Genomic DNA, 23409 nt, shown 5'->3' with positions numbered 1-23409 from the left:
CGCTCGGCTGCCAGGTTTTGCTAAAAGTAGGATGTTGCAAGTGTATGTTTCAAGTGTTTCAGATGTTTTCAGTGGTATGTTGCAAGTGTCTCAGATGCATGTTGCAAAAATCGGTCAGGATGTTGCATATGTTGCAATGGATGTACACATATGTTGCAAAAGTCTGTTACCATGTTTCATATGTTTTTTCGGACGTTTGTTGCAAGTGTATTTATCTGGATGTTGCATGTGTTTTATCTGAATGTTGCGTATGTTTGCAGAGGTTTTCAAGTGTTTTCAGGTATTTTTTCAAGTGTTTCAGAAGCATGTTGCAAGTGTGTGTTTCAAATGTTTCAGTTATTTTCAGACATATGTTGCAAGTGTTTTTATCTGAATGTTGCATATGTTGCTGTGGCTGCACACATGTGTTGCAAGCATATGTTCCAAATATTTTATCTGTTTTAGACTTACGCAGTAAGTCCTCCATGTTGCAAGTGTTTCATGAGGCGCAGGTGGTCCCCACGAGGCGGCGAGCGTCTGGGGGCCGCAGCAGGGTAAGTAGCTGTAGGTGCGCAGCATGGCGCATACGAGCAGGAGCAGGGCGCGAGCAAGCAACAACAGGGTGAGCAGGGCGCGACGAGTAGCAGGGCAGGCATGCATGCTTCGATGCGCGTCCGTGAGTGGGAGCAACCAGAGGGAGTGCGTGGGAGGCAGCCACCTGATGTGGGACCTGTCGCAGAGGTAGGGGCGCTGGAGCTTCGCCGTTTTATGTCGATCCGTTTTGGCCGCTGGCGGGCCTAGGTGACGGCTGAGGGAGGTGCTCTCCGTTGGCTGTTTGGCCGCATGTCCGTGAGTGTGCAGGGGTGAGTGCACCGCGTGGGCTACATGTGCAAGCACATGCTGGGTTGAGCGGCGGGCGTGTTGCGGGAGTCCGGACGTGTGCTTCTGTCCGGTCGTCCGGGTGTTAATAAGCCCCTTATCAAAGTCCTTGCAATAAAAAGGGATCATACGTTACCAGAAGTTAAAACACCTCTGCTTTTACAAATAAAGGAGAATATGTACACAAACCTTGATCCTTGCATGGAATTGTATACACGATAAATCTAACAGTAAACAAAACCACAGGAATCAACAAAGAGCTCATCAAATGGTTTAAATAGCCTAACCACAAGCCCTTTGACAGTCTCATCACCTTGTGGAAGAATACTGGCATCCAATGTGTGGAGGAAGTCATAGTCATTTCTCATTTTCTCTGCCACGGCTATGAAATTCTCGTGCTGACTACCAGCAAATGCAGGGAAAACTCCAACTTGCAACACAATTTTTAGTGCACTCATAGATTACAACCTGCAACCTGTTTTGCTCGGATCTGGGTTTTCTGAAAAAAAAGTTTTAGGAGATGAATTAGAACCACTTTATGAAACCATTAAAAAAGAAAAAAAATTATGAAAATGTTTGGCTAGCAAACTGGATTCTAATTCATAAGAAAACATTTTTTCTTTTAAAAAATTATATAAATAAAAATACGTTCAAAAAATCTAATTTTTTAGGTGAAGAACAACTTAAATACAATACATTTTAATTTATTATATTATAAAAAAATTAGTAGCACATGCGGAAGGGAAAAAGAAACATAGTAGAATCACTGTGAAACTACACTTTGGCTGATCGATTTCTGGGTATTGGTTGGGTTTACGGTGGTGAAACCTATCCACCCGGGTTAAGTCATCGACTTGGCATGAGTGTTCATATTTTTCTAAATTTATTTCAGGATTTAACGACGTTATGTTTTCAGTGATAGACGACGTCCCCGTCGATATCCATGGTGAGTTTGTGAATCTCGAGATCTGCCGAGGTGCTCATAGGGGTAAAATTTATGTACGTATATTCATAAGAGTGAGTGTGCATCCATGTCGTAGGCGTCTACGTTGTACTATGTAAATCTTAAAAAAAATACATTTCACTCCCAGAGCGTTTGGTGCCATTTCTAGTGATTCCCCGGGGAATCCGAATCGTTTCGCACAACCAAACTGTCGCTTGGTTATTCAATTGCTAGTACTTGCTCAAGAATCTGAGATTGGATTAGGACAAACTAAACAACGAACATGCATCAGTTAGGCCACAAGATAAAACAAAACAGATGGCCATATTATTGGTTGATTACAGGTGACAGGTGCATTCTTATACTGCCCAAAAGTATACTCCCAGACGGGTTTCACGTCGTTCTAGCAACCGAAGTTCTCGACGTGCCACACTGACGTGGTTCACCCGTAGTGCTACAAAAGTTGGGATGCCACCGACAGCCTCATTGCATCCTGCTTGTCTGTTGCACGAACTCATCATCTTTCATGTACTTCTCCTGCACTTCTGCTGTTGTATCCACACGTCAAGGAAAGAAAGGCAATTTGCAAGATATTGGTGCACAAGACCAAGTGCAACAGCATATATTCTAAGGCATATGTAACAGAGAAATACTACTGCAGATTTCACAACCCAACACAGAAACAGTAAGCTGACAATAATTCAGCATACTTGGCTGCAATTCCGCATAGTTTGACTTGCGATCCAGTCACCACATGCTTGCTGCAAAATTTAATGGCATGCAAATACATGATATGCAAAGGAAATCTAATGCTTAGTCCATATTGTCAGTATATTATACCTATGCAAGCAGGTGGTTTGATAGTGTGCATCTGGGCCATTGAAGATAACACAGAAATTACAGGCGGTAAAAGACTTGTTTGCGAAAATTATTAAAAGAACAAGTAAAGGATATCTGTAATAGTCCCAATCAAGAGGCGCCGCTGCAATTTTGCTGAACTCAACAGCGCTACTGTCAATAGAAGAAAATATATATCCGTTGCTCTTGTCAATCAGCTTCACAAGATTGCCAACACTTTCCTTGTCCTAGAGGCCACAAAAGCTTGTAAGAACTAAAACAATGAGAAATTTTTTAATAGTCTTTCAAATACAGACCTGGATGTCCAAAGTTGAAAAATTGACTAAACCAAAATCATCAATCACATCACAGAGCTCCTTAGTCAGTTTCCTGTTAGCAGGTTCACTCAAAAAGGTTATAATCAGACAATGTAAAAGCTCCGCATTGAAAACAGATAATAGAAATCTTAGCATATGACCAATGACATTGGCATATACTGTGAGCTGTTTAGAGGTTACAGAATCTGAAGGTCCTATTGGTGGACAAGAACTGTAGTCATTGATTTGCAATGAATGAATAATTATCCACTAGCAACCTAGAAGTGTCGCGGAAATGCGTATGTTGCGTTGGATTTGCGGTCATACAAGAAGGGATCGAGTTCGGAACGATGATATACGTGATAGATTAGAGGGGTAGCACCAATTGAAGAAAAGCTTGTCCAACACCGGTTGAGATGGTTTGGACATGTCCAATGGAGACCTCCAGAGGCACCGGTGCGTAGTGGAATCATAAGCCAGGATAGTAACGTGAAGAGAGGCAGAGGAAGACCGAAGTTGACTTGGGTAGAGGCATAAAAGGAGACTTGAAAGGATGGAATATACCCAAAGACTTAGCCTTAGATAGGAGTGCTTGGAAGACAGCTATTCACGTGCCTGAACCTTGATTGTTTCTGCTGGGTTTCAACTCTAGCCTACCCCAACTTGTTTGGGACTTAAAGGCTTTATTGTTGTTGTTGTTGTTGTTATTGTTGTAGCAACCTAGATTTCAGCATTTGCTCACATATCTTGAACCCAGTTCTAGATTTCCGCCTTTGCTGAAATAAAACTTACTTCCTCCGTTTCAATTTATAAGACATTTTGGCTTTTCTAGATACATAGCTTTTGCTACACACTTAGATATACACTATGTCTAGATACATAATAAAATTAATGTATCTACAAATGCCAAAACGTTTTATAATTTGGAACGGAGAGAGTAGTAAATCTCTTGTGGAACAGGGTGACTGCAAGATTTTTATCTAGGTACATTAGATGGTAGCTAAACCTGAACTCACAAGGGAGCAAGAACTAGAAAGTGGGCACTGCATTTGTTTCAATATTTGGTCAAGTGAATTGGAGACATATTAATAATTCATGTAAAATTTATCAAGTTCAATTTTTGAGCAAATTGAAGTACACGTACTACTAGCTGTTGCTGTAACATTTGTGTTCAGAAATTCACCTGTACTTGGCTGAGCGAGGATCCTGCTCAAGATGATATTGCAAATAAGAAAGATCTTGGACATCAGTGTAGAAATCAAGGTTGAATCCTGCCAATCAAGAAGATGAATAAATACTATAGTAAATACATAGGAGTATTGATCAATAAAAGATGGTGTGGACATCCAATTCCATGAGCAACAATAAATGTTCAAATGATAGGAAGATCGAAAGCACCAAATACCTAAATTTCCATAGTTCTCAATGAGGTCAATCTTTGACAAGACATTGATATGTGGCAATTCCAAGTGTAGCATCGTTGATAGTGAAAGAAGCAAAGCACTGACATACTTTCCAGGATCACAGCATAAATGGGCATCGATAAGGTGAATAGCAGTCAGCTGCAGAATACAGAAAAAAAAAACACTGAACAATCTAGTTCATTAGCATTAGAATGATCTAAATAGGACGAAGAGCACACTCATACCCTCAAGTCCATCTTTTTGATGAGTTTATTAATAACACTTCTTGCATTTGAGTGAAGGAAGAAAAGTTCCACTTGGCCAGGAAAATCAAATAACAGATAGTGATCTGCAAAAATGTTAAGTTTTCCAGTCAATAATGGGTAAAAGAAGTACAATTTCAGCAGTATGACTGTTTACAATGTTCAGTGCTCACCTACTATGAGTCTATGACTTTGAACACTAAGAAATAGCACAATAAACAGCAGAAATACTTTTAAACAAATTGAGGTGCAATCCTCAGGATAACAGAACAGGGTTCATAAAAAGCTAATTCTAATTCCAGTTGGATGATTAGTCTATTAGTATTAGTATATAATTGGTTCGATCCAAGCACAAAGAAAGCCCTGTGTAAAATAACAAGTTTATTGATATTAGCAATTTAAATTTTTTCCATCAGATGCTCTGCAGTTTGGGATATGACCATTGTTACAGATATTGCCACTGAAGATATCTGCATACTTCAGAGAGGTATTCGTTACTCACCTTCAATAAGAGGCTTCAGTTTTTCTTCAAGCCAATCAATATTCTTCTCCAAGTAATCCATGCAATACACAAGCCCTGACATAGATTTTAACACCACAGAGAAAGAAACCACATTCTTAGAACAGAAGCAGGAAGGTTAATGAACTAGCAAGAGGACCAGGAGCAACCTCCATTTGGGCCAAGCGAATGCTCAGCCATGACATCACTGAGTTTTATGAGGGCCTCAATGTTGATGGCACACTCATATCTATTTATCACTGTCAAGAAAAAAATTCAATTGCAACCAGAAAACATCAAGGAGAGAGACTATGTTATAAGACATTAAGACATATAAGGGAGTGAAGTACAGATGAAAAAGGTGGTGCTCAAAGAGTCAAGGATACGGCAATGCGTCATTTGCAGGATCCAAATTGACAACCGCAACTTTCCTGCAACAACAACAAGAAAACACATAAACGAAGCAATCCGTGTGAGCAAACTATCAATTTCAACTTCACTCCAAAACCAAAACAAAACCAAGGGTGAAGTTTAAACGTCTCAGCACAATTTCTGGTACCAGCAATATGGTACCAGTTAACATTCACGATCAACCTTAGCAGAGGAAGGCACTATTACTGACTTCCGTAGTTACTACTTACTAATCCAATCAGGCAATCACGCAGCGGGTCTCCAGGTAAGTAATATATGCAGTAAACAGCAAAGTCAAGGCCAAGCGCATTCCACTTCCACTTAGCTAGAGAAGTTTGTGAGGGACAACCGAAGCAATAGTGAGGAACTAGGCGGCGTACGTACCTGCCGAGGAGGGAGAGGAACTGCGACATGCCGTTGCAGTAGGTGGTCTTGCCGGAGCCCGGCGGGCCGATCACCACCTGACCGAACACCATCCCCTACCCCTCCTCTGCTCCTACAACGAGTTCCCCGCTCGTCACCGATCTATCTATCCACGGCCGCGGGCGCCGGGCAGGTTAGGGTTTTCGCCGGGCAGGGGTACGCGCGGGCGGCCGCGGGTGGCGAGGTGAGGCGAGCCAAGGACAGTTCTAGAATCGCAACTCGCAACTCGCAAGGCGACAGACAGAAGAACGCTACGGCCTTCGGGAGCTTGCTCGCCTTCACGTACTGACTTGGCCTGCTTCATTCGCCCAAAGGCCCGCTATCATACACGGCCCAGTAAAATAGCTTCAGCGTCTGTGAGCGCATATGCTGGCCGTTCGTCGCGTCCGGAACGCATGCGCCGCCTTCTCCCGCCGCTCGCCGTCCACCCGCCGCCATGCCTCCCAGCACCTCCTCCAGCCGCCGCCGGCGGAAGCGCCCTCGCCTTCCCGGAGTTGATTCCGCTCCTGGAGCGGGCCATCTCCACGGGGGACGTGCTCCGTCTCGGCCGCGCAGTGCACGCGCACCTCGTCAAGACGGCGCTCACCAGCCATACGCTGCCTGTCCAATCGCCTCGTCGCGCTCTACTCCCCGCTCCCGTCGCCGGCCGCTGCGGTCGCGGCCTTCGACGACCTTCCACACAAGAACGCGCACTCCTACAACACGCTTCTCGCCGCGCTCTTACGCAGGCCGGGCACCCTCCCCGGCGCCCTCCACCTGTTCGACACAATGCCGGCCTACTCACGCAACCTCGTCTCCTATAACACCCTCATGTCGTCCCTCGTGCACCACGGGCGGCAGGTGGAGGCGCTCCGCGTGGTTGCCCGGCTGGCCAGGGACAGGTTCTTGGGGCCAGGGTTGGCCATGGATCGGTTCACGGTGGTCAGCGTGGCGACTGCATGTGCGGGAATCAGAGCTGCGAGGCCGCTGCGGGAAATGCATGGCGCGGTGGTGGTATCAGGGATGGAGTTGACCGTCATCTTGGCCAATGCCATGGTGAACGCCTACAGCAAGGCTGGGAGGGTGGAGGATGCGAGACATTTGTTCAATCAGGTCAGCATCCGAGACAATGTCACTTGGACGTCGATGATTTCTGGGTACTGCCAAGTGAAGAAGCTCGATGAGGCAGTGCAGGTGTTCGATATGATGCCAGATAAAGATAGGGTTGCATGGACAGCACTGATTTCTGGGCATGAGCAGAATGGAGAGGAGGACACCGCTCTTGAGCTGTTTGAACGGATGCTGGCCGACGGAGCATCTCCAACGCCTTTTGCGTTGGTGTCAGCTTTGGGCGCATGTGCCAAACTTGGGCTTGTCACACGGGGGAAGGAATTGCACTGCTTCATCTTGCGACGGAGCATTGGTTCTGACCCTTTCAACATTTTCATCCACAATGCACTCGTTGACATGTACTTTAAGTGTGGGGACGTGACGGCTGCCATGGCAGTGTTCCACCGGATGCCTGAGAGGGACTTTATCTCTTGGAACTCCATGGTCACCGGGTTCTCGCATAATGGCCTGGGAAAGCAGTCACTTGCCTATTTTTGAGGAGATGCTGGTAGCTGGAGTCCGTCCAACCCATGTCACTTTCCTGGCTGTCCTCACGGCCTGCAGCCATTCCGGGTCTAGTATCTAATGGACGCCTCATTCTCGAATCAATGGAGGACCATGGTATTGAACCAAGGGCTGAACACTATGCTGCCTTCATTGATGCTCTTGGTCGGAATCGGCAGCTGGAAGAAGCAACTGAGTTCATCAAAGATTTGCCATCCAGGATCGGTCCTGGTACAGCTGGGTCCTGGGGAGCTCTCCTAGGTGCATGTCGCCTTCATGGAAATATCGAGCTTGCAGAGGAAGTGGCAGAGTTTCTCTTCAAGTTAGAGCCCGGGAACAGTGGTCGGTATGTCATGTTGTCAAACATCTATGCAGCTGCAGGACAGTGGGATGATGCACGTCGAGTCAGGGGGCTCATGAAGGAGAAGGACCTTAAGAAGGATCAGGCTTATAGTTGGATTGAGGTGCGGAGTGCAAAGCATGTATTTATTGCTGATGACATGTCTCATTGCGATGCAAACGAGATATATGAGATGTTGGGCAAGCTTCTCGACCATATGAGCATAGCAGAGGATCCTACCGAACACCAGCTTCAATTTTTGCTGACATTTGAGAGAAAACCGCCCATGTATAAAGCATTGCTCTGGTGTTGCCAGAACACTCACTCTGGTATGACGATGGTAGACGAGGTCCACTGCGTTGCCATCAGCATCCTCATTCATTGTCATACACTCTGTTAAACCTTGTGAGACTGCAAAAATAGCTCCAGAGTCCAGGGCTTCTGTTCGTGCAGAGTTTTTGAACCTTCAGTTCGAGAGCTCAAGTGCTCAACGAGGTTTACCTAGAGAATGACCTGCAGTTGATTCAATGTTCCAACTCTTGAGTCATGGCATAATCCGTCAGGCTTCAACCACAGCAGAAGCTGCAAGAGTTTGATCGATTGCAGTTTGAGTTCCTTGACTCTAATATATATTCGTCTGCACTGTGCTGTCGGCTGATCTTTCTCTTTAAAAAAAGGGCGTATCCAGTGCAGAGAGCTCCCTCCTATGCTGGGGTCTGGGGAAGGGTGTCAGTGGCAAGCCTTACCCTCGCCTGTGCAATGCGAAGGAGACCGCGACTCGAACCCGGGACCTTCCGGTCACAGGCGGTAAGACTCTACCGCTTGCACCAGGCCCGCCCTTGGGCTGATCTTTCCCTTTCCTTAAGAAAAAAAACACTGATTCTTGAGAATGATGATTCTATGTTAGAAGGTTCAGAGAGATTCTGATTTAGTTAAGTTTGTGGCCGTGGCACCCTGTGAGCTGATTTATCTATTGTACAAATCGAGGGAAATAGTTCTGAGCATCCAGATCTTGTGTGAATGGTTCACTGAATGGATAACTTGTCTTGCATATTTGCTGCGCAGAAAATATATGGGCTGTGGTTGAAGAGTTCTATTGCTCAAAGATTTTGACGGCCTCTTTCTTTCAAGCTAGAGGCCGTTTGTGTTTGTGTTGGAGCGCTGGAAGAGGGGGTCTGTAAAGCATCTGTCGTGTTCTATGCAACAGTTGCCACTTGCTGCTGGCGGGCACTCAGTTTGAGCGTGCGCCGAATGTGACTCCTGCAAGCCTGCAAGTTGCCATCCAACCGGGTTGAAGGTTGATGGACACTTGCACTGGTTGCAGCAGCAGCAGCAGAGAATATGGAAGTGGGGCACATGGAGAGAATGTTGTTAGGTTGATCTCTCCACCAAGATTGGCCCAACGGCCAACTTGGGCCTTGATCCCGCGCCCTGATCGAGGGCGTCCAACCCTATATGGTTGGTAGACCCTCGTCGCACTGCGCTATATAAAGAGGTGGGGGTCGACGGCTCGCAGTACGAGGTTGACCGCAGCCACAGTACCCCACCGACACAACCCTAATCCGATCTAAGGGAGCGTAGCAGCGGCAGGAAGCGCCGCCACCGTCCTCCTCAACTCGCCGCCGCCTGGCCGCCGTCGTCACTGGACTGCGTCGCCCCTCTCCATCGACCCCAACTCGACAGCGCTTTCTTCACCGACGCCATGGCCAGCTCCTCCGCCAAGCCCACTGATGGTCGGTAACACCTCCCCTCTCTCATCCTCTCTCTAGTTTATGTTCTAGGACGGATTTATATGTTCTATATCAAATAGAAGGGTTTCACCCGCTAGATCTACTCTTAGATGATCCTACAGTTACAACAAATGTAAGCAATGATGTACACACATAAACGCCGCAGCAATTGGATAAGAAGGGGCCTGGATGGATGAAGGAACACATTGAGCGATGATGGCTGTTATATATTGGGCGGCACTGTGCTGTGTTGACAGGGCAACAGAATCATGCAATCCACATTCCACGGCCAGTTAGAGGTAATCTTCTCACCAAGTCACCATCAAGATTAACCAGATCATCATCCATTCATCATTATACAAATCACATAGATACTTTTGTAACAACATGAGAGAGAAAAAGAGAAGTGCATATAAAAGCACAACTTGGTGACATGAAAAAGGAAACAAACAAAGAGTTGATGTGTCTTTTGTTTTTTTTAATAAAAAAAACTGTGAAGGAAATGGAAGAGTACAGGGAGGAGCAATCGTCACAGGTGATGTAGACACGCAGTAACTAGCCATGAAGACAGACACGAGGAGGAAAAGGGGGTTGGCGCGGCCATTCTCCGTCCCATTCACTCCCCACCGTTGGTTTCACTTCACCCAGGCCCCGCCGCCCCGCCCCAGGCGAGTGAGTCTGCGGCGCTGCCAGCCACCAACCGGGCTGCTGCATTGGCATTGCCCTCGCTCACGGCTCACCTTCTTCGCCTGACGCCGGTAGAGGCCAGCAGCGCGCGCACGAGTGGGCGACCCACCCAGCGGCCATGGCGTTCCTCTCCCCTGGCGTCTGTGGTGCATCCACAGCGCCTGCGGCCAGCAACCACGGCACCATGGCTTGGCCTTATCCCGCGCGGCGCTGAGACAGAACGTGCCGGTATCCGCGAGACCATACATATGCCGAGAGAGAGAGGGGGGAACGTGGACGCCTGCCACTCCGTGTCTATTCCTCTTATATTCATTCCCATGTGTCGGTGTGCACGCACGCTCACCGGACACCAGGCGTCCAGGCGCAGAGATGAAATGAGCATGAGCCCAATCCCTGCAAAAGTGCTCCCGGGATGAAGATGAACCCAGCCAGGAGCCATCCCCTGCAAAGGAAAGGCAGAGCCAGCAAGTTACGAGTGCTTCATCATTGGGCTCCTGCACTGTAGATGCACAGACTCTTCTCCGGTCCTCCCCCATAACGGCTGCCCTGCCACTGCCTTGTTTCTTAAATAAATCCGCCCCGAAACCTCCTGCTGCATTCAGTAAAACACAATAACGTCACCAATCATCAAATGCGACGAGATCGACATCTTCAGGCTTGCAATGCAAACACACACACCAAAAAAAAAGCATGAGTCCGTGCTGGCACATCATCTTGATCAGGATCATGTTGTAAATAATATGCCGCACCGCATGCACCCGACATCTCCAGATCGAGCTGCAAAAGCAAACGGTGTGCAGCCGCGCGTGGGCATCTGCCATCCACGTTCTCTTCGTTCCAAGGATCCATCCAACCTTGCGACAGATTGAACGACCAACTGCGTCATGGGCACGTCACCATGGGGATGGCGCCAAAGAAGCCCCCCTCCACTCCCCCCACATGACAGGTGGGTCCCGGGATTAGGTGGCCTTCCCTCACGTGTACTACCGGCACGGCTTCTGGTGGTGGACTTGAGCCTAATCTTTCTCCCTTTGATGGCCTGCCCTGCCATAAAGAAGCAGAGAGCGAGCATGCATGAGAGTTGGGACACCCAAAAGGCAAGGCAAGGCAAGGCAAAAGCGAGAGCGCGAGGGAAAAGGAGCAGGGTGGTGCCTGGAGACACTGTGGGTGTGGGGGCAGCAGACTGGTGATTGTGCACCAAGGAAAATGGAATGGAGTGGTGGAGCCAGATCTTTTTCTGCTGGGAGCTAGCATGCATAGTTTGCTGGAAGATTCGGTGTCCATGATTACGCTCGGCATCCTCATGAGGATAAGCATCTCGATAACAGGCCATTAGAGCAGTTCTGGTAGTTGATTATGTATGTATTTGGCCTATACTATTACTGAAGAAGAAGAATGGCATGGCCTTCCATTCTGATATCTATCTCTCTGCTCTTTTGTTTCTCCCTTCCACTCATGATCCCTTCATCTCTGTAGAATGGGATGGCTTGTTTTTGTTGCCAAGAGAGGAAGGAGGAGGAGGGGTCGTCTTATTACCACTTGTGGCGCAACTTGTTCACATGATCCAAGAGACAGATCTTGTTTTGTGCTTGTAGTTTGCAATGATGATGATATATAGTGCCTGCAAAGACAGGAATATAATTTAGCCCAGTTGATACACATGGAATTATTTGAAATGATTGATGTACTAATCGCTGGGTTTTGCTTCTTCACCAAGTGATGCTCTTGTAGTACTAATAACTCACAAGTCCACACAAACTGTGCTGTGCAGCCTTTGTGGGTGCTATCTATCTATCTACCTATGTCATAATAATAATAATGCTGTGGTCAAGAACCGTGGAGGAGCATGGCTTGATCGATCGACAAGGGTGACGAATGCATGACATGGGGAAGAGGGCACTCGTCACTCTTCACCAGCAGAGCCGCAGCATGTACAGGCCTACAGGGTACCTATATATTGGGGTGCCGGCACTTTATGTGACCATTGCTGCATTGCGCGTAGCTAGTCTAACAGCATGCTGATGAGGTTCACCAGCAGATTAGAAAGTTGGATGACTAATACGAACTTATCAAGCTAGGCTACCAAACCGGAAAGAGAAAGCCAAAGCTAGCATGCATTATTAACTGAACTGCAATATCTAGATTTACTCTTCTCAGGAGAACAAATTGAAGGGTGGTGTTGCCACTAGACTTACTGCAAACATGATGCCTAGCTACTCCTGCTACTAGCTAGTTCTCTATGACCGGCCTTGCAAAAATCATAATCATTAGAACCTAACCATATTTTGAATGTATAAACCTCTTGACCTAATAATCTTTTTTTTTGTTTAGAGTGTAATGATTGGTTCAGTTCAAAATTAATACAATTTACATTCTACTGCACACTGCACATCAGGGCAGATACATAGGACTCCATCATGATCCGACGAATATAATGTCTCCTCCTAGTATCATTAGCTCCATCCACGAAAGAAAGAAATAAAGGGGGGAGGAAGGCGAACCACGAATTTCTTTCCTTGTGTTAGCTGCAGCCGCCTCCAAAACCTCTCAACACTCCTTGACTTGCACGTCTCTCCCTCCCTCTCACTGAGCTAAGCCTAAGCTAGCCCACACCCATATGCTCCCTATAAAAGCACCACTCTATGACCGCCATGAACTACCTCCCTCATATTCACCTCGTCTCATTTCACCCTCTTCGTCATCGTCGCTGCCAGCGAATGGAAGTTGCACTGCACGCAGCTAGCATGGGAGGAGCTACCAACCTACCTCCTGGTTTCCATTTCTTCCCTTCAGATGAAGATCTCGTCGTCCATTTCCTCCGTCGCAAAGTGGCCAACCTCCCATGCCGCCCTGACATCGTCCCGACGATACTTCTGCACCGCTACGATCCGTGGGAATTGAATGGTTTGCACTCTCAGCCATCTCTCTATTGTTATGCATGGTGAAATCGTGTGCTTACAACAGTTAATGATCTTCTTCCAAGGAACGGCGCTGCAAGCTGGAAACCAGTGGTATTTCTTTAGCCATGCCGCACAAAGCAGAACCTCTCCGAATGGGTACTGGAACCCCGTTGGTGCCGATGAAACAGTAACAAGCAGTGGCTGTATTGTCGGCATGAAGAAGACGCTCATCTTCTGCACTGGGGAGCCTTTCAAAGGTTTCAAAACAAACTGGATCATGCATGAGTACCACCTTCAAGATGGAGGATACAATGTCAGCGGTAGCAGCACCCCAAGTAGCTCAAGCTCCACTAGGAAATCCCAGAGGAAGAGACTTCACTCAAGCACGGTGAGTGATCTCGCTGTAGCGTATTATATTGCTTCTTGGCAGCCAGCAGCTTATATATGTGTGACGACTGACGGGGTGCACAAACCAATCAATGATCCTTTTGCAGGAGTCCAACAGCTGGGTGATATGTAGAGTGTTCGAATCAAGTTGCAGTTCACAAGTGAGCTTCCATGATGAGGGCACAGAGCTTTCATGCTTAGATGAGGTGTTTTTGTCGTTAGATGACTACGACGAAGTGAGTTTGCCAAATAATTAGAACCCTAGCTAGAAAGTAGAGCTCACGATAGGTTCTATGCCTATCAGGCCATTTAATTAATAACTGTGATGGTGATATCTACGTAAGTGGTTGCAAGTTGCATTTTGTATGATTCAGATGGCCTGATAGGCATCGAACTTAATCCAGTCTATCCTAAATCATTACCATGTAATTAACTATCATGCAATGGCCGGGTTAAAAGCTTGAGCTTGTGTCTGGTAACCATGACATGTGTCATATGTGTGTGAACGAACACAGCCACTTATTAGCTAAAGATCAACTAACTTCCTCAAGCATTTGGTGGTTTAATTTGATTAATTTGCTGTGGATCATTGCTTGCTACTTGTGGATGAACAGACTGATGTAGAAATATGACCAGCAGATTGTTGATTTATCGGAAACCTACCTTTGCATCTATGTGAAAAATGGTGTTTCACTCACGAAAAGAAGGGGACATTGAGAATTTGAGATACTTCTATTTAACAGAGATTAAGAACGAAAAGGTGGTTGGAGCATACGCAACCATCTTGCCATCTATGTCAGCAATAAGATAATTTTCAAGGTCATATGGTTGTACATCTATGCGGTATTGCGGTCACAAGGCAAGTTTGCATGCGGGAAGTAGTAGTGCACCCATGAACAGACCAAACTTGCCAAAACTGAAGTGCAAAGCATGATTGGTTGCTCATTGCCTAATGATGGCTTTAGATCACTAATTGCAGGCGAGTCACTACACAGTAATTCAGGACCAATTTCACAAAAAAAAGTAATTCAGGACTAAAAGATTTTTACAGCTCTAGAGCCGCCTAAACAGCTCCAAAAACCAGTAACGATAACCTTGCTAACTGTTTTACACAAACGCCTTGCCGGCTCAAGCTTAACACCTAGATCATACTGGTGCACAGAATGCGAGGACTTTCCTCTATAACTAACCCTTGTATCGTTTGAATTTATATTACTTCTTCATGATTCATGCATGTCCTATTGTCCTAATTTTCCTGACATCACGAACATGATAAAGGTCCAACATATATAAGTGAATGGGGACACTTCAATTCTTCAAAGGATAAATAACAAAAAGATTAATTATAGCTATGTTAGTGGTATATACATGCTATCATTTTGATTGTTCCGTCATGATCTTTTTTCTTTTAGAATGTAACAGACTTTTTGAAGGGCGGGCCTGGTGCAAGCGGTAGAGTCTTACCGCCTGTGACCGGAAGGTCCCGGGTTCGAGTCGCGGTCTCCTCGCATTGCACAGGCGAGGGTAGGGCTTGCCACTGACACCCTTCCCCAGACCCCGCACAGAGCAGGAGCTCTCTGTACTGGGTACGCCCTTTAATGTAACAGACTTTCTAGTTGAAAGGAGAGCCTAGGTCTGTTAACATATTCAGCCAGATAGAGCATTTACAATACAATAACTCCTAATTTTGAGATATGCATCGGCAACGTATACAAACCACATGTCCACATCTCAGTGTTGAGAACTGATGCATCTTGCTTGGGTCATATATGATATCAGCTTGCAATAACAAAAGAACATAAGAGTGATCATATCTTAAATGCAACATGCATGCTATCAATCATGCAGAACTAAAGAGTACCAAACCCAAAAATAAAGCATCAATGCAGTGATAAAAGTATAAAACCAACCATGCCAAGCACAAATTGCAGAGGCAAACACCTGAATTTCATAGACATCCAGGATACAAAGGACTGCGATAGGATTTTTTTTCACTTAAATTTGAGAGTGGAGTTGATGCAATACATTTAGTGCTTCAGAAATTCCTACAGCAGAGCAGCATATGTTAGCTTAGTATTTTTCAGTTAAAGGATTTTTTTCGAAGAACCTTTTCAGTTAAGGGATTTGTCCAATACCTTATCTTTGAATGAACCATATCAGGATAATAATTCAATAGCAGTGTTCGTGAATCCTGATTCCTGACCCCACGTAAAACAAGAGACCTTTTTATTTTTTTACAGAAGAACAAATGTCATTTTCTTCCCAAATGTTCAGTAGCAATGATTTTTTGGTTTTCTGCAACTATGCTAAATTCATAACTTTAAACATAAAAAATCCAATTCATACCCTTAGATAGCAACAGCACCTTTTAGCAACAGTCTGAAAACTGAAAAGTAGTTGAACCTGCAACCTAGATTGGCATGGTTAAAATCTGATAGTTCACATTGCACTTCACTTGTATACACGACCAGAGATCACTTTACCTCCTCAAACCAGCTAATGATGCTAATGTTATAACCAATAGTCGAGATGCTCCATATTAACATCATTTACCCAACACTTTGAAGAGGACACATGCCTAACTCGCAAGTAGGGCCCCTGAAGTCATTTCAAAAGCTAACAACTTTTGAAATTATAAATTTGTATTAGCTCACCTACTAGCTTCAGTTGTTATGTTCATAACCCATTTACACGGTCATAGTTTTGGGGAGTTGGGACAATCCCATATTGGTTTCTGGTAAGAGGAATGCAACTTATAAGCAGGAGGTTGCGCACTGAGATAGCTTTTGAGGCATAGCTCAAATGTTTTTTTTATGGCTGGTTTAACTAGTTTAGTAGCCCAAAGAGGCAAAGAACCAAACGCTCATTCATGGGACCACAAACAGATCCTTGCTTAGCAGTTTGAAGTCATACAGTGCTGTTTGTTGTGCAACAGGTATCAAAACTTAGGTACCCTCCTAACATCTCCCGTGAATTCCACGTTGTTGGAGTTAGCAGTCAACATTTGAGAGGGAAATCATTGCGATGGACGAACTTTATGATTGAACTTCCCTAACAACAGATGAGTTTTTAAATCCGTTGCATTTATCGCCACTATATCCAAGAAAGGGACAATTAACAAAGGATTATTAAATGAACTGTGTATTGGAGAAAAAATACCAAACTCATACCTCATATCTCTAGAAAGTTTCTGAAAGCCATATGGCTACTTTCTTTAAACATGTTAAAAATAGACAACTTGGAAACCCAGAAATGGATTAAATGCCTGTAATTGTCAAAAAGTACAGATGATCTGCCTACAATGGTGACATAACATTATCTAATCATGTGTGGATGCAGTGTCCAACGGGGACACATCCATGCATTTACTACTTTTTCCTAGGCACTAATTGTGCCTATGATATGCATAGTGTAAGTTCACCCCAATCCTGTCAGACACTCAGACTTATCAATGTAGGATGAAAACAGAAAATATCAGTCAGAGCTTGGAAGCATTCAGAGTTCTTAACCAATCAGTTGTATACATATTTGGTATGTTACAGATAAATAGAGCTTCTCTTGTGCAGTTGTGCCCCAAAGTCCATCCTAAGCAGTGTGCTAGCTAATTCTATGTGCACATGAACTGAGAGAACGTGTAAAAGTTGTAATGTAATATGGTACATGGTTCTCCATTGATTATTTCTGAATCATGAAAAGTGGCCCGAAGCTAGCAGCTTTTTTTAGGGGTGGGGGAGAGAAAAGAACTTTAGTTGATCCTGCTTCACCAATTGGTCCCCCATTATCAATCATTCAGATTTTTTGCACCACAAGTGTAGAAGCTTTAACAGTTAGAAAACAAAAGGGTCACATTAAACACTACACTGTTACATGCACATGACATTCAGAATGTTTGATATGATTGTAACCATGCTACTTGCTTTCAACTGCCATCTTTAGCCACTAGGCTAGCTTGGTGGGAAGCGTATCAAAACTCAAGTCTAATTTGGCATTGCAGGTTTGCAACCTTTCGATATGCTGACCTGGGCTATTTTCAGCATAGGGCTCAATTAAGCTCATAACACAATTTGTTTTTTCCCCCATTCCCTTGGTCAGAGTCAGACATTCTTACACTGGAGTTTATAGCACAATCTTCAATGCCCATAGTGTATGTGTGGGATGAATTGTACCAATTATTTAGAAAAACATGATCTTCAATGATCACTAATCCTCCTTTTGTGCAGTTCATAGTTTTACATCCTCTGAGCTTCAGCCTAGCCAACTAAATAGCCTGGTCAAATCCTCAGTATCACATACAAAATTCGACCGACTCAGCGAGGAATTTTGCCCCGAAAACAAAACCTGCACTGTGTAAGCTCCCCATGAGAAATCAGAATATTCGTGCACACACCAATGCAATTTGAGGTTTGAGCATTTCAGTCCCTTCTTGCATTTGCTATCTAGCCTAGCTAAATCATATAAAGCCCTCAAAATCAAAATGAAGCATATAATTTCGGCCAGCGTCACAAATCGAATAACCCACTGGAGTAAGGAATTGCGGACTCCAGGAGCACAAATCGGCATATAGAATCACGCGGCATGGAAAAAAATCGAGCGGCCTATATGCAGTTATGCCGGAGATGGAGAAGCGTTAGAGGTAGGAAAGATCACCTGATAGAGAAGGCGCGGGGAGAAGCTAATCGGGGATAGGATAGGGACATGAATCTCTTCGTAGAATTCCTAGGATCGCTGGCCGCCGGCGAGGCGACCAAGGCGTAGGGTTTTTGGAGGGGGATGCCGGACGGGAGGGCCGGAGAGGACGGGAGGTTCCGATTAGTTTGAAGGGAAATCTTGCCGTAGGAAAAAAAACGTAATACGCTTATACTTCCATGCAGCACTAAGCACGACGGCACGACACGAAGCATGAAAAAAAAGTCCGACACGAACCCGACACGGCCCGATGAAACTCGGGCCCGGGCTGGCCCGGCCCGTTACTCAGGCCGTGCTTGGGCTGACCCCCAAGCCTATGGGCCAGCACGGCCCGACCAGCCAACCTGCTAAGAGCACCAGGCCACCAGTCGGCCCGCGCAGCGCAGCCCCCTCCCAAGTCCCCACGCGGACGCGGCCACGCCCGAAGGCCGAACCCTATCCTCGCGACCTTGCCCCAGTCACCTCCCTAGTCCCCATGCGGCCGCCGCCTCCTCGGCTCCCTACCTCCTCTCTCCCTCCCTCCCTCGGTGGCCCTCCCTCTCCCTCCAACCATGCCGACGACCCTCCTCGCTCCCACCATGGCGGCGCCCCTCCTCCCTCTCCCTCCAACCACGGCGCGCGCGGCTCGACCACGGCAGCGAGCGCGGCCCCGTCTCCCTCCAACCACGGTGGCGGTGCAGCCAGGAGCAGGCGGCGCATCCACCGAGCTCGCAGCCCCGACGAGATCCGGATCCGGCGGCTTCGCGAGATCCGGCACGAGGAGGCGGAGGACGACGAGATCCACGCGCGAGGAGGCATGTGGCGGTCCCCGGCGGCGGATCTAGGGTGGTGGCGTCCTAGGCAGTGGATCGAGGGTGGGCGTGCTCCCCGGTGGCGGATCTAGGGTTCAAGGCTTCAAGCACGCGCAACCGTCTTCCTCCCGCGCGTGGCGTCCCCGCGCGGCCCCACCTCCAGGGCGAGCGCGCCGGCGGCGGCGGCCGCCTGCCACAGCGCCCTGCCTCCTGCTCTCCCCTTCCCTTCTTTGTGGGCCTCGGGCCAGCCTGGCACGCTTGGCAGGCCGTGCCTTCTCGTGTCGGCCCGGCTCGAAAAACGGCCCAGCAAGCCATGCCTGGGCCCTTGGTCAGGCACGACGCCCGGCTGGGCACGGCCCGGGAGGCCCACGTGCTGTGCCGGCCCGACATCCTCCGGGCCGTGCCTGGCACGGGCCGGCCCGATGGCCAAGTATAAATACGCTGATGAAACCGCAACCAGCGGAATTTTCATAGTACCATTACAAATTGGGTTTTTTTTCGTCCTGCCGTAGCTAATATTTTATTCATTTATTAGATTCATGGAGAGAGAAGGCATGAGAAATGACTTTTTTTTGCTCTCATCTTCAACCTTTGGCCGTTCGCTTATTTTTGCTGTAACACATCGCCGCCGTCTTTTCTTCTCTAGTGACACCCGCGACCGCAACGCCGGGCATCTCCACCACAGCTGCTCGTCTCCAGTAACGTGGTGGTGGCGTCGCTGTACAACGGCTGACGATGCTGCAACGCAGCGCGACCCGTTCTCACACGCACCGAGTCCGCCATTGACGGCGTGCTTGAGCCCTCCGCGACCGCCCTCTCCTCTCTCTCCCTCTATAAAGGGCACCCGTGCTCCGCAAAAGTATGCCGCCACCACTCCGCCATCCCCGTGCCTCCTCCATCTCTCCAGCGCCCAAAGCCGCCGCCGCCGCTGCCATTGCTGACCCAAGGTCGAGCTCCGATCTACCAAATCCTGTCACCCCCTGCCTGTTTTTCTCCTGTGTTGGCATCGCAGTGGCACAAAGAGGCCACAACCCCACCCCTCGTCATCGATCCATGTCCGCGTAGTCGAGTTCCACAGAGCTCCGCCACTACCGTCCGCCTCAACCCGACACCAGCGCTTTCCCAAGCCGTTTCCACCTAAGAGGACCTCCCCTGGTGCTTTCTATGTGCTCTCCTCTACCTCGTCCGCCCCTCGCAGAAGGCCGCCGTCCACCGGAGACGTGGTGGAGATGCCCGGCGTTGTGGTCGTGGGCGTCGCCGGAGAAGAAAAGGCGACGGCGATGTGTTACGGCAAAAATAAGCAAACGGTCGAAGGTTGAAGAGGAGGGCAAAAATGTCATTTCTTCCGCCTTCTCTCACCGCGAATCTGAGAAATAAATAAAATATTGGTTGCGGTGTGTCACGGCAAAGAACCTTAAATTTGTAATGGCACTGGGCAAATTCCACTCGTTGCAGTGTTCATCGGCATATTACGTTTTTTACGGTGTCCTGCAGCAAAATTTTCCTAGTTTGAAAGGTCTAGGGTGCCATTTGCAAATTAGTACGGCCAAAGATTGCGACTCTGGGAGTTCTACAACTGCTGGTGCACCCTGTTGTCCCATGGGCCCAATTTTGGCCCAGGAAAATTATGAATATGAGAACATTTCTAAAAAATACTAAAAAGAACAGATATTTGCACGTTGAAATGTTTTTTTCAGAAAAAAACTTATTCTGATATATGCATAATTACGATTTTAATAACCATTCATTTATGCGGTTACTTCCTCCGTTCAAAATTATAACTCGCTTTGATTTTTTTGGTACATCCATTTTACTATCATTTCGATATCTAGATATAATAATATGTCTAGATACATAGTAAAAAGAATGAATCAAAAAAGTCAAAGCGATTTATAATTTGGAACAGAGAAAGTATGTACTAACCATTCATTACGTTACAAATGCAGCACCCGGCTGATAAAGCATGATATCAAAAAGCAAAATAGGAGAAAAAAGAGACCTCAACTCATGCAAAATATATGCACTAAGGTTGTATTTGGTTTGGGGCAAGATAGGATGCGACGGTGTTGTCTTAGTTTTTTATAGGATGGTCCAATCTTTGTATTTGATTGTGGGGCCGTGCATCCTGCTCCATTTGCACGCGTTCGCGCGCACGTAGGAGCCTCCCCCCCCCCCCCACACGCGCCTCGCCGTCCGGACACCTGAGCCCCATCCCGCTTTCCGCCTGCGCCCCCTCCATTTTCGGCACGCGCATGCCACATGGGGACCGCATGTGCCCTTCCCATCCGCTTCTAGCGTAAGTTTCCCACGCTGCCCCGAACGTCACCAACATCGGGAAGAGTAGGGGGCGGCGGATGCCCAGCCGATGCTCAGAGGAGAAGACATCGAGGCACACCTGGTTTGCTTTTGAAACATCGAGATGCAACACTTGCAGCATACGTCTGAGGCAGATGAACTACTTGAAACATGTTTCTGAAACACTTGCAGAAAACACCTAGAAAAACACGTGAAAACAATTGCAAAATATATGCAATATCCAAATAAAATACTTGCAACATATGTGTGAAACATATGGAACATCCAGATAAACACACTTGCAACATACATCTGAAAACACATATGAAACATTGGAAGCAAACCTTTGCAACATACGTGTACAACCATTACAACATATGCAACTTCTCGATCTACTTTTGCAATATCCGCATGATGCAATATACCTATGAAACACTTGAAACACATGAAACATACGCTTACAACATGCGTTTTCAGCACATCACAACATCTCCTGCTTGGGAGAATGGAACGTCGTCGATGTGTGGAGTTCGCCGGAGACATCGCCCGGCGACGCTTGTAGGCGGTGGCCTGGCGGCAACGGCTGCGCGAGTGCGGCAGCAAGGCATCAGCCAGGCGACGTGGGCAGGGAGACAGAGGGCAGCCGCGGCTCAGAGGCAGCCACGTGTCGTGCCTGGCAGGTAGGGCCGGCGGTCCGGTGGCTGAGCATCGCGCCTGGCAGGCAGGGCCGGCCGACAGTCCGGTGGCCGAACGCTGCTCCTCGAAGGCGGCAGGTGAGCGGATAGGAGCGACGAGCGGATAGGAGCAACGAGCGGATAATTTTTTTTATTAGAAACGGACGGGGGAATTTGAGGGAGCCATTGGGCTGGTCCACTGGGCATCTGGGAGACACGTCCGGACGGCGCGGGGACGGATGGACATCCTGACCCAGCGTTACCGTTGGTTGTGAGATAAGGTCACCCTTGTTTTATGTTCGTCGAGAATGAAAAAGAAGAGGGCAAAGCATCACTTTGCTGCTTGCTAACCGGGCGATAATTAGGATGCCAATTGTTACTTTATGGCAAATGGCATAATGTAACAATTGGTATCCTAATTATCGGTGGTAAACAAAACAAGTTTAATCTCAGTACTTCCTGCCATAAAGTAACAATTGGCATCACCCAAAATAGCCGGCCCTTAGCAAAGAAAAGTAACAATTGAACTATTCCATCCTAATTAGTGTGGAGCAAGGTGGTTTTTTTTTGCTAGACTCCTTATTTTGTTTGAAAATACTTGAATGCCTTATATTTTAGGATAGTGGGAGTAATTAAGAAATTCATATATTTTCTGGCAAAATGTAATCAAGAAGTTATACTATTTATAGCATAACAAAAAAATAGATTGTTTTTAAATAATTGTTCTTATACATTGGGCCTCATTTTGAATTCTGCACTAACATCAAAATGCCAGGGATGAACATGTCCTCAGGAGATGACTCCGTCCTCGATGTCTTCTAACCAAACATCAGGACTGTCTCATCCCCTAAACCAAACGCCACCTTAGGCCTAGATTACAAGTTCAGCATCCATGGTTAACAAAATTTCCATACACGTTGAAATATGACAACATGGGTAATGTTATAAATCTAAAATGTGGCCTAACAATCTAACACAGCTGTAGGTTTCAGCAAAAATTGGGACCATCGATATCCTGCTCCACAAGGGAGTGATACTCCCTCCGTTTTTCCATACTCTGTGTTACACAAACGGAGTATTTCCTTCTGCTGCACAAACTAAGGCCATGAGTTAATCCTTCTCATTTTCAGTTGTAGCCTAATTAATGCTGTATCGATTCTTCCTAGTATGTGTTACTCTACATCCCTCGTGGAGTCATGGCACGCAAATCCATTGGTCGACGAACGCTTCAGCCACCTACCCACACTTCGTACTTCGTGTACACGCGCGGTGTTAGGGCTCCAACAACCCGGCTAACATTTTATAGAGTTTCATGAGTATTAAATATGTTGACATGGCACTGTATTGATGATAAGAGATATGGTAAAAGTTT

The 23409-nt window shown here is 46.8% G+C and overlaps 2 protein-coding genes, 1 long non-coding RNA gene and 1 pseudogene across 4 annotated transcripts; 2 read left to right on the top strand and 2 right to left on the bottom strand.

Moving 5' to 3' along the window:
- Nucleotides 1-1943: 1943 nt before the first annotated feature.
- On the bottom strand, nucleotides 1944-6191 carry LOC136477466 (GPN-loop GTPase QQT1-like). The gene is made up of 10 exons (XM_066475636.1): nucleotides 5916-6191; nucleotides 5507-5551; nucleotides 5291-5370; nucleotides 5124-5198; nucleotides 4604-4707; nucleotides 4361-4517; nucleotides 4139-4226; nucleotides 2956-3028; nucleotides 2756-2886; nucleotides 1944-2354 (listed from the first exon to the last, which is right to left on the bottom strand). Exons 1-10 carry the CDS (start codon nucleotides 6005-6007, stop codon nucleotides 2285-2287), a joined length of 915 nt encoding a protein of 304 aa, XP_066331733.1. The 5' UTR covers nucleotides 6008-6191; the 3' UTR covers nucleotides 1944-2284.
- Nucleotides 6192-6272: 81 nt separating this feature from the next.
- LOC136477465 (pentatricopeptide repeat-containing protein At2g21090-like) lies at nucleotides 6273-10415 on the top strand (annotated as a pseudogene).
- Nucleotides 10416-10798: 383 nt separating this feature from the next.
- On the bottom strand, nucleotides 10799-18387 carry LOC136473897 (uncharacterized). 2 transcript variants are annotated; one of them, XR_010762780.1, is made up of 4 exons: nucleotides 18239-18387; nucleotides 11841-11925; nucleotides 10983-11348; nucleotides 10799-10896 (listed from the first exon to the last, which is right to left on the bottom strand). It is a non-coding gene; the product is annotated as an uncharacterized lncRNA (long non-coding RNA). The 2 variants fall into 2 exon arrangements; XR_010762781.1 differs by having other exon boundaries at nucleotides 10983-11343.
- LOC136473896 (NAC domain-containing protein 104-like) lies at nucleotides 12726-14088 on the top strand. Its single transcript, XM_066471529.1, has 3 exons — nucleotides 12726-13208; nucleotides 13288-13592; nucleotides 13699-14088. Exons 1-3 carry the CDS (start codon nucleotides 12947-12949, stop codon nucleotides 13846-13848), a joined length of 717 nt encoding a protein of 238 aa, XP_066327626.1. The 5' UTR covers nucleotides 12726-12946; the 3' UTR covers nucleotides 13849-14088.
- Nucleotides 18388-23409: the final 5022 nt, after the last annotated feature.

This window comes from Miscanthus floridulus, chromosome 8, assembly GCF_019320115.1.
Source record: "Miscanthus floridulus cultivar M001 chromosome 8, ASM1932011v1, whole genome shotgun sequence".
Lineage (NCBI taxonomy): Eukaryota > Viridiplantae > Streptophyta > Magnoliopsida > Poales > Poaceae > Miscanthus > Miscanthus floridulus.
Note: the sequence above shows the minus strand (reverse complement) of the source record. Positions and strands in the feature narration are given on the sequence as shown.

Coding starts and splice junctions, on each gene's coding strand:
- LOC136477466 (XM_066475636.1), bottom strand. CDS start 6,007: ATGGTGTTCGGTCAGGTGGTGATCGGCCCGCCGGGCTCCGGCAAGACC. Junction 4,518..4,603: donor TCAAAAAGATGGACTTGAGG/GTATGAGTGTGC, acceptor TGTATTCTGCAG/CTGACTGCTATTCACCTTAT. Junction 3,029..4,138: donor CCTCGCTCAGCCAAGTACAG/GTGAATTTCTGA, acceptor ACCTGCTAACAG/GAAACTGACTAAGGAGCTCT.
- LOC136473896 (XM_066471529.1), top strand. CDS start 12,947: ATGACCGCCATGAACTACCTCCCTCATATTCACCTCGTCTCATTTCAC. Junction 13,209..13,287: donor CGATCCGTGGGAATTGAATG/GTTTGCACTCTC, acceptor TCTTCTTCCAAG/GAACGGCGCTGCAAGCTGGA. Junction 13,593..13,698: donor AGAGACTTCACTCAAGCACG/GTGAGTGATCTC, acceptor ATCCTTTTGCAG/GAGTCCAACAGCTGGGTGAT.